Source organism: Porites lutea, chromosome 8 (assembly GCF_958299795.1).
Source record: "Porites lutea chromosome 8, jaPorLute2.1, whole genome shotgun sequence".
Lineage (NCBI taxonomy): Eukaryota > Metazoa > Cnidaria > Anthozoa > Scleractinia > Poritidae > Porites > Porites lutea.
The window spans coordinates 829,984-845,477 of NC_133208.1; the positions used below are offsets into that span (position 1 = coordinate 829,984).

Consider the following 15,494-nt stretch of genomic DNA (forward strand, 5'->3'; position numbering starts at 1 on the left):
CTGTCTGGAACTTTGAAAAGACAAATCGAATGAATAACTTTTAAAAATATTAAATGGACAAAGTAAAAGACGTAGACAAAACATCAACTGGTCTTCTTTTAGTTCAAATAAAATATATTTGTGTGATCTTCAGATTTTTACTCGTAAGGTCTTTTTGAAGGTATATGAAATAATATTTTTATGAGAACACCTAAATTTGCTGAAATGTTGGCAGTGTGCTGAAGCATAGTGACTAAGTGACTAAGTGACTTACAATTGTTCAATACTCATGCCCGTTTCCAGGCTACTTAAGACCTCTTACTAGTAAAACAAAAGTAAAGCAGTAAACGAATGAAGTGTTTCCAGTTTTACTGCTCTGATGCAGCTCCATCCTCCATCTTTTATCCTGTAACTAAAAATGAATCTACTCACTTCTTGTAGATAAAACTACTTTAGTGGCAGCTATGGAAATAAAATACGTTGGAAAATAGCTTCAGTAGTTTCACCTTACACACATACCTTCAAAGTTTCATAAACATAATTGCTGCTTCTTCTTGGCGGAGGAGGGGCGAAGAAACCTGCCCTACGGGCACCGATGCACAACTCATTCCACGTGAGTGTGGGCTTCTGAGCGGGTCACTAAAATTAATTGCAAGACCACCTTTCATATGGTCCAAGAGCGCCATTTAACGAAACGTTGCTAGGTTTCATCTCCGGCTAGCCAAAGTGCAGCCAAAAAATGTAAAAACACACCAACTCTGTGCAGTCCAGTTATGGAAAAAAAGTTAAAGTTTTATTGTCTGTTGTTTGATGAAACTATTGAAATCATCCCGTAACTACTGGGAAATTTATCACCAAAAGCATTTCTTGATCGCAAAAAAGTCAAAACAAGGGACCAAGTTTATCGCTTAATGGCTTCAATGCGGATACCAAGAGATATACAGAAATACATATCTGAGCCATCCGAAGTTTGCAGGATCCACGTGCGGTCCACGCGCGCGTCGAGAATATAAACCTCTCTTCGCGAGGAAAATATAACAAGCACAAATTTTTTATGGTATTATACACTGAACTACTCTCTTTTTATTACTCATTGAACTTTCCCGATTAGACGAGCAAAATCCTTTACATTAAGGTGTAAAAAACAAGTTTTCTTATATAAAGCTTTGTTTCCTGAGGATCAATGCGATTGTTGGGATCACCGCGATCCCAGTTCGCGGGGACGCCGATCGCTAAAATAGACTTCAGTTCTATTTGAACGATGTTTTCCATATGGTCTTTCACAGATCGCTGGACTTTATCGCGAACATATGAATTTTAAAAGAGTTGTCTTTGTCAGAGCTTCCAATTGTCCCTTTTTAGATGCTCAAATTCAGGAAGGAATAAATTCCACCTTTCAGGCAGGTCTTCATCAGATAGCCTCTTTAAATAACCCCTTTGAACTCAATAGGGTATTTACAGTCATAAATCAAGAAGTCTGCAACGCTCCAATCCTTTGACCTTCTTAAACCAAGTATAAGCACGTACAATCTATTATTTGTCATACTTCATTCCACTCCTAAATGAAAAGATTACGTATGTCAACTATCGTGAACAGGAAGAACAGCACGCTGATCGCTTTCCTTTTGAACGATAACAGAGAACGAATAGAGTACTCCAAAACAAAGAGCCATGATCAAGCTGAAAAATAAAAATTGAAAAATATATAAGGGAATAGGCTGTCGAAAGTAACGCTGACAAAGCCTCCGCAGGGTCTAGGCCGAGACCCACTCTACTCTGTTTCGTTTTAAGCTCCTTTTTGGGTTGGGGAGAAAAAAAGTGATAACGTTTCTGGCCTTCGAGGACACTAACAAGCGTTGCCTCATTTGCTGGCGCGTAACATGTTCGCCCTCACGACATTCATCACGTGATCACGGGAACTGTTAGCGGTTTACAAGAGAACAACTGCGCGTTACTCCTGAGATTGGTTAGGTGTGGGGTCGAATTGTGCTATAGGAATGTTTTGAGGGACGAATTTTGAGCCAGCTTCTTGCGCAACTTTGTAATAGCTAATATGAGTTGTTATAGCGTCCTCAAAAGAGTCCCATAATGCACTTCGACACAACACCAACTCAGTCCAACGCGCGATGGCCAACAGACCCAGATTGCGAGTCTGCGTTTTATCGAAATACGAGGGAATAAGGAAATGCATATGACTCCCCAAAAATTTTTAAGTGAGTATTATATCATGGTAGCTCAGCATAATAAATCGATCACTTTTTACAAAGGAAAAACAGTTCTGTATTTTCAAGCACAATTCGAACCGTCCAAGTTTCATGTTTTAGTTTTCCCTTCAAATGAGTCTATTGTCAAAAAATCACCCTTTCATTTAAATTCAAGAAGCAGGATTAATGGATAAGTAGACACATAGCAGCGATCCTACGTGAATGGCGTTAAACCCTAAATGGATTTGAGAGACGGTATCATGGAGCAAATACTTTTTTCAAGAAACCAACGGAACAGAATTTTCCCTCTACAGAAGTGGAAAGTGTCTGAACTTCCTCACCGATGTACGAAGGAGGATCCACAGTATTCCCTGTTTAATCGACAGTTTTATACAATTGGAAAGTCTCTCTGTGTGCTGTTACTTGGTCTAAAAGGTTTTAAGAATATAAAACAGGAATCGTTAAAATGACTTGCTTACCTAATCGCCATGTTGATGCTTAGAGATATATTAAAGATGAACAGCGAGAGAAAAGATATGAGAATCTGTGAAACAATAAAAACACGACATCAGTTACGAGAATTGCAAAGTCGTGTGTCCGTCCTCTCAAAGGTAACGACAAATCAAAGTGATGAAATCATTGCACAAACACTTACAACTACCACTAGCAATAAATAATAATTATAATATTAGCAATAATTTTTCAGATCATGCGGAAGCCGAATACAAGACCTTAATTAACCAATCAGCTTCCAGGATTTTGCACAGACCACAAAGTTTGAATATTAAGAGAAAAAAATCCCTGATTACCTTATTAAGACTATGTATAATCCCCATTGAAAAAGAAAACTCTGTCTTCTGCAGGAAAACATGACAGAAGCCTAGTGCTGCACCAAAAATACCACTAGAAAACGTTAAATGGAAAGTGTGTCAGAGTACTTTTTCTTTGCGCCAATGACTTTGTTTGGTGTTGGCAAATGAACTATAGTACAGTGAAATCACCGATACAATGAAAAGAACACCCCAGGATATCTAACACCCCAGGATAACAAAAACCCGGGTATAATCGTATAATAGCCTGCGTAGCATGGCGGTTTTGGTTGGGCGGGCGAGGGCAGAGAAACCGCGAGGAGATTGGGGCGGAAGCAAATTGAAAAACCGCCTGCACGGACGGGGGGCTTTTTTGAGTCGGTCCGTACGCCAGCGTACGGATCGTTCCGATTGGTTCGGAATGTTCGCCTGTCAATCAAATATTTTGGCAATCTCCCATGGGAGAGTTTCGAGGGACTGAACAAGTCATCTCCGCAAAACAAAATCAAAATATCAAAGAAGCGTTGACCGGAGCGTCGTCGATCTTGAATATTTGACGGGAAAACAGGGCAATTGTATTGAAGCCTAAACAGGAAATGGCCATTTACAGTCTTCTTTAAAGGAGAGGTGTCATGGAAATTTTGTCAACAAGATTTGGCAAGAGCATGATCTTTACTGTCTTTGCTATGGCCAAAGAAGAAATATCCTCATCGAAAACCTGTATGATCACAATTTTCCCTCTAAAAAGTACTATCGACGACCAGATATCTGAAATTTTGTCGCTGAGCTGTAAAGCAATGGACCTTATGACAGAGACAGTAAATTTCAGTGCTTCGAGAAAGTTCACCTCAATTTTCTCTATTACTCGGTGTTAGAGAATAACTCACTCCAGCGCAATACATCGAACGGTGTCTGCGATTGTGGTCGATGAATCGCATACAGTAGAAGAAAGACGCATAGCGTAATTCTCCATACTTTTTTGCTTGGTGTAGCTTAAGTTTAAGCTACAACTCAAATCTGAAGGTCGCGCTATACGTAAAAATACAACATCCTGCAAACAACACTTAAAAAGCCGGGTCCAGCGTCAAAACATTCACGGACAAAGCAGTGACAAAGAAACTACAAACCAAGGCTCCTTGGTTTGTAGTTGTCCAGATCCAGGCATTTTAGTCGGAAAAGACCAAAGAAACTAAAATATTTATTTAGCCGTAATAAAAAGCTTTAGGCTTTAAGAGTGGTCAAAGAAATTAGTACTTTACAACTGCATCTGAGATCAACAAATTCTAATTACCGAAAATAACATTAACCACAGGAAATAATTACTCAATACGGATTAAACATACCAACTTCATGACCTCTAAATAAATGTAAGACTTAGTGCAGCAAAAGTAAGATCTACTCAGTCAAGTTTAGAACGTTGTGTAGTCACCTATGCGCGAGATAGCCACAAAGAAAAAACATGTGTTTGTTCAAGCAAACTCCAATTCCGGCCAAGGTCACGTTTTACACTATATTACGAGCTTTTGTGTCGTGTTTAGGCTGTCAGCACTTTATTTCTGATTGGCTGGGAAAACTGAAACCAAACAAGTTGTCAACAGGATGTCAAAATGAGTTGAAGGGGGCGGCAGTTAAAAAGGCCACGAATCCGGGCAGGCGGTTTTTATTTTTCTCGCGGCTTCGCCGCTCGTTCTCGCGCGATTCGCGCGCGAATTTCGCGACTACGCCGCTCTTGCGCCCGGCTCGACAAAACCGCCATGCTACGCAGGCTAATCGTATAAGGAATGGTGTTCTTCAACACAATTACAAAATATAACCCCCATATAACGAACATCACGATGCGAATGATGTTCCTCATCCCAGTTACAGAAAATAATTATAACATGAGATGATACCCCATATAACGAAGCCCCGTTACAACAACTGACATTCCTCAACCCAGTTTAGTAAATGTATGTACAACGCACTGCTATAAGGCCAGCGCCCGGGGGGGGCACTTTAGGAATTTCTGGGTGGGGATGTGCCGCTGGGAGCCTGGAACCCTTAACCTTTACCAGAGCTAGTTCAGCTGAATTTTGCTACCCTATACTAGAGTAAACTCCTCAAATCCCCCTATCCTAGAGTAGCTGTGTACCTAGTCTAGATAAAATCTTCAACCAACTGATCAGTTTCCTGAAAAATGATACCCTATTCTAGAGCCAAACGGTCTGATTTATATACCCTATCCTAGAGTAAACTGCTTGAAAACCATACCCTTCACAGTGGCACATACCTATATAGCCCATATATGGCAGTACCACCCCCGGGGGCCAGCGCCCGGCCTGAATGACATTCTTCACCTCTGTTACCGTAATTGCACGGGTACGACCCCCAAGTAACATGATCACAATTCCCAGTCCCTCGGTATTGCGTTAAATCGGGGTTCTACAGTATTTGGTATTGGCAGAAACTCATAAGGGGTTGTTCAACCCCTTATGGGTTTCTGGTATTGGACAGACAACGCGATTACAGTGACGATGACGCGCGCAGATCGCAAATTTAGTGTCACACAAAGAACTGGCGAGGTAACTCAGCTGTGTTGGCAGAACAGAATTGGTGAAAGAGAGGAATATTTCACACGTTATACGAGGATGAAATGCGGCAACTGCTGCCTCAAAAGCACAGTAAGAACAGACGAATACAACGCGACGGATGTCCAACTGCTACACGAAGAAAAACTCCTGGGATATCATAAACAACTTAATGAAATTGCCGAGGAACGTCAAATGTTTTGAAGATGAGGACCTTACATAGAAGTAAGCATGTTTTTTTAGTTTGGAAATATTTTGAATGAACGATAAAAGAATTATTCTCGAATAATCAAAAGAGGACCGTTAGTAGAGAAAAATTTACCTTGCCATACATCCCACATGAAACTGGGAAGAGTACAAAAATGGAAATTCCAGTAATCTGTACACTTCACCTGCGAGAGAGGAAATAAAGGTCAACAAGGCCATTTGCACGATGGCGTCATTTTCCTACTACGATCAGAATCCTTCAGAGAATTGCTTTCTTGTGCAAATTAAGGCGTTTTTTATTTAGACCTCACAGGGATTACCAAACTTAAATATGAAAGGGAAAAAATGAATTCCGGTCTCAGTAGTAAAAAGACGTCATCGTGCAAATGGCCTATAGATGAAATAGAAAATGAACATTCCGGAGGGAGGGGGTCGCACAATCACCTAATTGGTTAAAGTACTTTAATATATAGATTTAGCCAGGACTAAAAGCGAAGCTCTCTTTAATATTTATAGTTTCCTCAAAGAAAATATAAAATCGAGTAATACTAAAGACAGGGTGAAAACAACGAAAACGGTAAAAAACAACAACAGATCTAATTAGCAAAAAACAAACTTAGCACGTGCAGCACAGTTTTTTTCTAATTAGCAAAAAAACTTTGCACGTGCATCACACTTTTGTTTCTTATTAGCAAAAAACAACTTTCATATACAATTTTCATGTTTTTCTTCCAAAGAAATTGGTCTTCGTTGTTATCTACTTCTCGCTCTAGCTCTTTCCCTGCTATCCAAGTTAATGTAGACATTAGAATTTAGTGGAAAGAAAGACTTTTTTTACTCTGAGTCCGGGCGACCATGTGATTTACCGCCGAAATGAGCGGGATGCTTGAAATGCAAAAATTTCACCCAAGCTATAACATACTCCTCTCCCAGCGGGCTGACTCCTGACTCCCCTTCCCCTCCCCCAGAGTCTGTAGGGTCAGCGTTCGGTCGTACACTGACGTCACAACCAAATTTTCTCGGATGGATAGATTATCAAATTTTCTTAGCTATGGGGCTCCGCTACAAACTTATTCACCGTTAAATCTTATTTAAATGTTCTTCACACGTACCAGTTGTTAGCCTGCGAAAACATTCGTTTCTCCTTGCTCTTAGCCAGTTCCAGGCGTTCAGTCCCCTTCTACTTTTCATCGCTTTCCCTACTTCCGGAATCCGGTCAGAAGCGCTGATTGGTCGACGGTGTAGGTACATTGTTTTAAGTATTGTTTACGAATGACAGACACCAGACAAAAGGCCACAAAGAAGAAAGCGCGAAGAATCGCTAACAAAACAGTCAATATTTGTGGAATATAGTCTTCTCTAGAGGAAGCATTTGAGTTTTGCTAGAGCTCGTTGGCAGATGAACACAACACTTTACCAAAATCGACCAGAATACCCGTAAAATTGGACAAATTTATATTTGGAACCCTATGACTACTGGATTTATTATGTAAACATTGATTTGCGTCATCAGTATGGAATTTCTGCGGCTGAGTCGCAGACGTTCCTCCGCGCGAAACGTCCCCAGCGGTGAAGAGCGAGAAGAAACGGGTGTTTTCGCAGACTAACCAGTTGTATGTCTCCTCGATAAGGCAGTGTTAAACTGGACCGATTACTACCAGGAGTTCTTTAACAAGTTGGCTGTTTTTAGATAACCTTTTCACAATACTAATATTTTCCCGAAGTCGCCATTTGTGTGCTAAGAGTTTGGGACTTAAACAGCTCGAGATTACTGAGCTGCCGCGTCATTACCAGGTGCTCGCCCCTGATTGCAGGAAACAGAGAGAGCAGTGCTTTATGGGAAGGCTGATAATGCAAAGCGTATCATGGGCGATAAACCTTCCCTAGCCTGCGTGGCAGGCGTTCAAAAGGGAAGGGGAAGGGAATTAGGGAGCGAGACCGCGCGCGAGGGAGGAGGGAGGAGGGTTCCTTTCCTTTCTCCCTCGCGCGCCCAAATCCCCCCTTCCGGCCTTCTCTTGCCAACGGCGCAGACATCGCCGTGAATAGCTTGGAATGGATTTAATACTTGTGAAAACTTGAAACTGAACACGCAGTTCCACTAGAAAAGTTTCTAACGGGAAAACAGAACTACTTTTTCAAAGTTCCAAAATAATGTTCCCGGGATTTTTCAGTGGAACGCCCGAAACTTATGTACCAATTACATCCCATCAGAACTTCCTGAATTACTTGGTAAATAGAAAGCGCCCCGCGTACAGCGGAATAAACTGCAACCTCCCAAAGAAACAACGCACCCCTCGCAAAAGAGCAAGGAACGACGCTAAATTAATTTCGAAAAGTTATTTTTATGACTGGAGTAAAGAGAATAAAACTACGACAGCATCATCTGATACAAAAAGTCGAAAAAAATCCACTCAGCCTTTTACCTGTTGATACACCAATGCCCAAGAGAATAAAAACACTACAACGGGAAAAGACATTAGTGTTAAACATCAGTCGACGATGCACCCTAATCTAGATAGATTATCGTATTCATTTGATTAACCGCCGTGGGCGCTTATTAAATTTTTGGACCTTGAGAGTGGGCCCTTATTCGAGGCTGGGCGCTTATTAAATTTTTTACCATTTTCAGCAATTGAAGTATGTTTATTTTGCAACAAAACAATAAATGCTAAAAAGAAAACGCAAAGAAGTAACAAAGCAAGGTTTCTGTAAAATACTCTGAAGAAAACTCTGTCCTCGGGGAAGTCTCTTATTAGAATTTATTCACTTAAGTGGGTGTGGTGGGGGTGAGCGCTTATTTGAGTTTGATTGGGAGGAGGAGGGGGGGGGGGGGTGGGCGCTTATTCGAGGCTGGGCGTTTTTTTTAAATCACTTTTTCTGCCTTTAGGATGGGCGCTTATCCCTGGGTAACCAATAAACCCTTCCACGGTTTTTTTAAACTTTTGAAAGGGAAAACACTGACACCACTGAGAAGGGCGCATTAAAATTAGTAAACAGGCTAAGTTTGAAAGTGATACGTCTTAAGCGAGTAAAGGTTCGCAAAGTTGCGAAATTTTACAGACGATTGTATGATGGGGGGGGGGGGGGGGGGAAAGCAATTTCGTGCCCCCCACCATATAGCCTGCGAACAGCAGACTACCCACCATACAAACGTCCTCAAAATTTCGCGACTATGAGGAGCGGTATCGTCGTTAGTTGGCAATTCTACTAATTTAAAGTCGCTCTTTCCAGTATGGACGATGGATTTTCCCTAACTTGTCCATGTCAAAAGTTGAAAAAAAAAAAAAAACCGTGGAAGAGTCTATTACATTTTGCCCGTTGGTGTAAACAACGCTACAACCCATGGGCGCCTGACAACCTTAATTATTACAAAATGCATGATAGACGCAAACCTGATAACTGCATTGTAGAACATTTTCTCGAGGTCACTGCAAGAAACAAAATGTATATTTCCATGGACTATGAACAGCATTCACCTTTAATTACTTAACAGCGGAACCCCACAGCCAAGGAAATGTGGTAATCTACCAATCCGAGAAAATTTGGTTAATCACGTGACCGTACACCGTCCGTCTGCACCACAGGTATACCAATGTAAAATAACTCAATCAACAGGTATGGCAACCCGGATGCAACTCGAGGTTTTAATTGGAAGGAAATCACACGACCGCCCGGACTGTTAGAAAGAAAAAACCACAACAAAGTCGTGTCTTTTTCGGCGTTATTTTTTATGTTTACACAAACATGGACAACAGAGAAAGAACTAGAGTGAGTTATTGAAAACAAAGGAGACGAATTTCGTAGGAAGAAAAACACGGAAATTCAAAGCGGCGGTGAGAAAATGAGAAATGCTAGCGGCCAGCAAGGAGAGGCCAGCAAGGTGAAAATGAGCGGTAGTAAAAACTAAAGGGGAACATGAACGCAGGAAACAAAATATTGGGTAAGCACATATGACAATTCCTCCATAAAAATAATGTGTAACTAGGAACTTTGACGTTTTAGTCGTCCAAAACGGGGTTGTAGTCGTGCAAAACAACGGCAAGGGAAAAACAAAAAAGCGTGCTGCACGTGCAATTTGGTTTTTGCTAATTAGAAGAAAACGAGTGCTGCACGTGCAATTTGTTTTTATGCTAATTAGATCCATTAGTCTTGAAGCCATTTTCATTGCCTTGCCTGTTTAGCATTAGACGATTTAATTTTTTTTGTTTACAAGTATTATTAACCCGAGCTTCGCTTTTAGCCCTGGCTAAATCTATATATCAGCTCTTCCCCAAATCGTGTACAGTGAAACCCTGGGGTGTGACGAAGGGCACAATTGTATATACAAGCTTCCTTTTAGTCCTGACCGGTCCCGGATAGATATGCAAAGTAAACGAGTAAACGGAACTTAGTGAGTTACGATGCGAAATTTCGCGAGGAAATGTTTCATGGAGGACGAGAATTTACGAAGACGGACTATCCTCTCCAACTTAGACACGGTCCTTAAACTGAGCTTGTTGGAATAATTGCAATGAAGTTTGACAGCACCAGTGCTGTTAACATAACATAACATGACATAACAACTTTATTTAAGTGTCTATGTGTTTAGCTTATAAAATCTAATTGGGGACACTAAAATAATAGGAAAAAAATTAGAAAATGAATTTATACATGGTATCTTAAAGATGAAACAACAACAACATGATATTAATTTGAGGAGGACTCGGAAAAAAAATCCGAGTCCCAGATGGGATTTGAACCCACGACCCTCCGTGATCTAGTCGGATGCTCTAACCACTTGAGCTACTGGAGACTCTATGGTGAGCAAGGGCCAATTTGTGGGTCTCGACTGGAACCGCATCACGCGGCTACACAGCCAAGTAATGATAGGCACACAAGAAGTCACTTCTTGTGTGCCTATCATTACTTGGCTGTGTAGCCGCGTGATGCGGTTCCAGTCGAGACCCACAAATTGGCCCTTGCTCACCATAGAGTCTCCAGTAGCTCAAGTGGTTAGAGCATCCGACTAGATCACGGAGGGTCGTGGGTTCAAATCCCATCTGGGACTCGGATTTTTTTTCCGAGTCCTCCTCAAATTAATATCATGTTGTTGTTGTTTCATCTTTAATATACTCACTTTGGAGGTTGGTTGGCCGCATCTTTGATATGCTTTAAGGTGACAGCGCGATGCTGTTAGTGAGTTCTTCACTTCTTGTGTGCCTATCATTACTTGGCTGTGTAGCCGCGTGATGCGGTTCCAGTCGAGACCCACAAATTGGCCCTTGCTCACCATAGAGTCTCCAGTAGCTCAAGTGGTTAGAGCATCCGACTAGATCACGGAGGGTCGTGGGTTCAAATCCCATCTGGGACTCGGATTTTTTTTCCGAGTCCTCCTCAAATTAATATCATGTTATACATGGTATCATCAGGTAAATTCATAATTCTCTAAAATCTAAAATTTATAAAAAGTTTAAATTTAAAAGTTAAAAGATTACGGAATTATCCCCACTAAAATATACAGAAAAATGCGAAAAATATTTCTAAAAATTCTCAAGAACTTCAACAGGAGCCACAGATTGTAGCTCAAACATTTTACCTACCTGATGGAATTCTTGTTTCTTGATCTCCCATAGGTCACATAAAGAGCTACAATTAAGAAGACAATTACGTGCAATAAAAAGGTAGTTACTGTCTAAATGATTAAAAACAATTTTAAAATACCATCAAACAGTTCACAAATGCAGGTGATTTTACAGTGCGATTTTACAGTCTGAATCTCTGGCTAATCTGCCAGAAAAAATGACATTTATCAAGCTTCACTGAGAGGGCTGTGCTTTAGCAGTGCGCAGTAACCCCAGGCACCTTACTGTAAGTTTGATATAACAATCTTGATTGGATCATCATACGTTTCTGGGAAAAAGCCCACCTACCCCTCCCCTGAGGGTTGATTTCCAGTGTCATGTAATTTTTACGTGGTTACGTGCGTAAAAGTTATGTTTGCAAATAAACTAGAGGCTCTGTATGAAAGGTCGCACGTAAGCTTAAAAGTAGAACCTCGCACAACTTCATGTTTATTCTCAACACTTTATATCTTGCCTCTATTTTATTTACGTGATTAAAATTTATGTGCATTAACAAGCATAGCCAAAAACGCACCACTGGAAATCCTCCTTAAGCCCACATTAATGCTTACCTCCCACTAAGGTCAAAATATTGGCTTAGGGGAGAGGTAGGAGGGCAGTTTCCCAGAAACGTATAATGATCCTGATTGGGATCATAATTATTTTGGGTGACTATAAAATCTTAGTTTTTTTGTACAAATCATATGCTGGGCACCCTGGATTTCTCAGGTTCAGAGCACAGGATTCCCATAATTTTTTCTCAGCCTCAACTGCATACCTCTAGGTATGCTCTTTGTTTATGTCATAAAAGGTTTTCTTGTGTAAACCATACATCAAAATGAGACTGTCAGTGCACACTGTTGTACCTGAAAAACTATTCAAATTTATTATTCAAATACAACCTTTATAAAGAGAACTTTTTAGTTGAAGAATATGATAAAAGGGATGGGGCTTACATTCAGAGAGAGAAGAAACTTACAAAATTACCTGAAAGCACACAATGGACCATCATCCATTTATAGCCCATTTGATCAAACTGAAAACAAAAAATATTACTTTCTTCATCAACAGGTTGAAATTCTTGAGGGGAAGGGATCCCTTAAAAACCCACAAGACTCACTGATTTAAAGTGATACAAATAAAGATAAATAAGAAATTTCACCGGGGAGGGGGTCCATAGAACAAAACACTTCTGTGGGGTGTGGGTATGGATACTTTCTGGAACTACAGATTATAATTCAGAGAAAATATTTAAGAATATAATTTTAAAAAATGCAGTGTCCCAAAAAAATTGTTACACATTTTTGCAAAATGAGCTTAGGAAATAATCACAAACCTCAGGATCACTGGCTGCCACCAAGACCACTGAAAATGCCAGAAAAATTAAACTGCCAGGAAAGTTAAAAATATTTATAAAAATCAGCTGCTTTTCAATTAAGATGAGGAGATTAAGGTAGCATTGATTCAAAACACTAGCAGCAATAACAAAAACAAATGAATATACATTTTATGGATAACAGATTCTTACCAGAACTGTGAACTTAATGAAGGATCCTGAACAAAACAAAAGAAACGCACTAAAACAATGTTTATAAAACAATATTGTAGTGGTATAAAATATTAACATCTTGTAATGCAATATGATTGACATGCACACCATCTACCTTCTTCAGGAGGACTGACTCCAGCAGTGTCTGAATTATTGTAGTTATGTTGTGGATTGCATAGAAAACAGGAACTGGCTGTTTCAAGGAATAGAAAATAATTCGAAGTGAAATAAATAATATGTTGGAAAAAAGGAATTAGGGCCAGAATATAAGGGGAGTGGACAAAAATCAGTTTTATGCTGGTTCAGGATCCATCCTAGGGTTATCCTATGGACCCACCCCACAAAAATGACAACCTATTCCAGGGAGAAACAAAACAAAGAATTTTAATGGCAACATGCAAACCTTTCTTAATGCTTTCCTAATACTCAAAGGGATAATTCGGTTTTAACAGTGATTTTTTTTTCATGTAGCTGGGCATTTACACACTTGACTTTTAGCTGATACAATTTAGGTGTACCCCATTTGTGGATCACACTGAGAACACTACCAACAAAGGAAAGGTGATACCCTACTTAAGTATTAAAACCATACCCCAACAAGAGGCACATACCTATCTAGTCATACATTTATACAGGGTAATTCTGCCTTCATGCCCTCCCCCCACCCCCCTTGAGGAAAATATGCCAACAGTCTCTCATGCTAGGTGAAGGGGCTACGAAAACACCATGGGCTCCCCACGAAGGAGATTTCAAATTTCACCTTTCAGCTTTATGGACTTGTTTTGTTTTTAGGATCATCACACTTCAAGCAGCAACCACTTTTTTCTCTTGAAATGCTGTATACCATTCTCTAAAATGGGTGGATTTAGGGATAGTGTTAGGGAACAGTGCCCCCTTCTTTCTATGGAATTTTGTATTATTTTCAATGAATTCTCCGTTAAATTAGTAGTATCTGTGTAGCTTCTAAGTTTCCCCCCTTAACTGAATTTTGTGGATGCGCCCTTGTCTAACATGTAACTCACCAATCGAGAAAGGGCCACTGATCCTGAATAAATTATCCCTGAGAAAAGCATGGCAGCTGGAAGCCAAGGGAGAAGTACACTTCTAAAGCAAGTAAAAAAATAAAAAGTGAAAACAAGATTCAAAACGAAATGACAGCAAACATTTTCATCATTTGAAGTGCAAAATACTGTTCATTAACTCATACAGGCTTAATGATCATCTTTTTCCCTCTTTTAGGGGCATGAATCTCATAAACAATGTAATGAATTAACTTGAGTAAAGCCTTACCTGTTAACTGGTACAATGTTGAGATCTATATATCCTAAAGCACTCATTGAGAGCAACACTACAGCAGCTGTTCCAGTCTGCCAACTAAACAACAAAACACAAAATATACTGGTCAATTAACATGGTACACCTTTGTTGCATGTGATAATGTTACATTAAGGCTACAAAAGGAATGTGACAGTTAAATCAAAACTGTCTGAGAAAAGTCTTAGCTTTATAGACTTACAAAAAGTAATTGGAGACTAGATGTCCCATTTTAAGGAGGTGTCTTACATTAAATCTTTTCTTGTCATCTGCATTAAGTGACAGTGGACTTGTCTTGTTGTTGACAAGTCATCAAGGGTTGTGTCTTTTTGGGGGTGGGGGAGGGGGTGCAAACAAACGGAATTTATTCAATAATTACAGGGTTTTCATTAAGAACTATAGTAGCAGGAGAAAGGTTAAACGTTGCAGGAGAATATTTTTCAAGACGCTCCACATCTGAATAAAAAGAGTCATAGGCTATTGACATTTAGCCAGCGAATTCTGGATAGCAAGCAGTGAATTCTCTGATTGCCAATGCCTAATGAACACCTTGTAATAATTATTATCAGGGCCGTCACTAAGAGGCAGAGGCTGGGGATTTCCCTGGCTACTATGAACATGACCCCCGGCTCCTTTAAGAGGAAATAATGGAGGAAAATAGAAAATAAAAGCCTTCCTGGCTACTCAATTTCCTGCCTTCTAATTATATATACCTGGCAACTTGAAATCTTAGTGACAGCCCTAACTATAATTCAATTGTCCCCTATATATTCAGATTCATATTAAAATAAGGTGACTGCAATACCTTTGAAATACCGTGGGATAGGTAAATTTCAAATTCGACAGAACGTGCTACAATTCAAAAAATAAAAAAAATACAAACAGACAGACTATTCAAATTAATTAACTAAAACCTTTAGAACATTTCAGTAACCTGGTATAGGTATTAGACCAAAATCTAGCCTTATTGAAGCTTAACATAAAGATTACAAAATAAAAAATACGAAAATGAACAGCAGAATTCAAAATATCGACGAAGAAGTAAGCACCTTGTTTACGAAGGTTGTTGCAATAGCAAGACAACAGAACAGCGCAAGAACAAACCTCGTCCGCCATGTTGCCATTATTCAAATGAGCATCCGCTGTCCACAAACAACCGTGTTATTCTCAGGTTCTACATATTCTTTTTACAGAAACTCGAGGAGAATAATCCAAACTCATCAGCGTATTGATTGAAGAACTACTGAAGAAATAAACGAAAGTAA

At 39.8% G+C, this 15,494-nt stretch overlaps 1 protein-coding gene across 1 annotated transcript; it reads right to left on the reverse strand.

Annotated features, from left to right (window-relative positions):
- Positions 1 to 1,026: 1,026 nt before the first annotated feature.
- Positions 1,027 to 15,353, reverse strand: LOC140946964 (UDP-N-acetylglucosamine transporter TMEM241 homolog). The gene is made up of 15 exons (XM_073396052.1): positions 15,279 to 15,353; positions 15,035 to 15,081; positions 14,206 to 14,289; positions 13,938 to 14,019; positions 13,031 to 13,108; positions 12,895 to 12,920; positions 12,703 to 12,754; positions 12,354 to 12,402; positions 11,346 to 11,391; positions 9,159 to 9,194; positions 8,190 to 8,224; positions 5,882 to 5,951; positions 2,993 to 3,086; positions 2,663 to 2,727; positions 1,027 to 1,659 (listed from the first exon to the last, which is right to left on the reverse strand). Exons 1-15 carry the CDS (start codon positions 15,351 to 15,353, stop codon positions 1,560 to 1,562), a joined length of 939 nt encoding a protein of 312 aa, XP_073252153.1. The 3' UTR covers positions 1,027 to 1,559.
- Between the last annotated feature and the right edge of the window lie 141 nt (positions 15,354 to 15,494).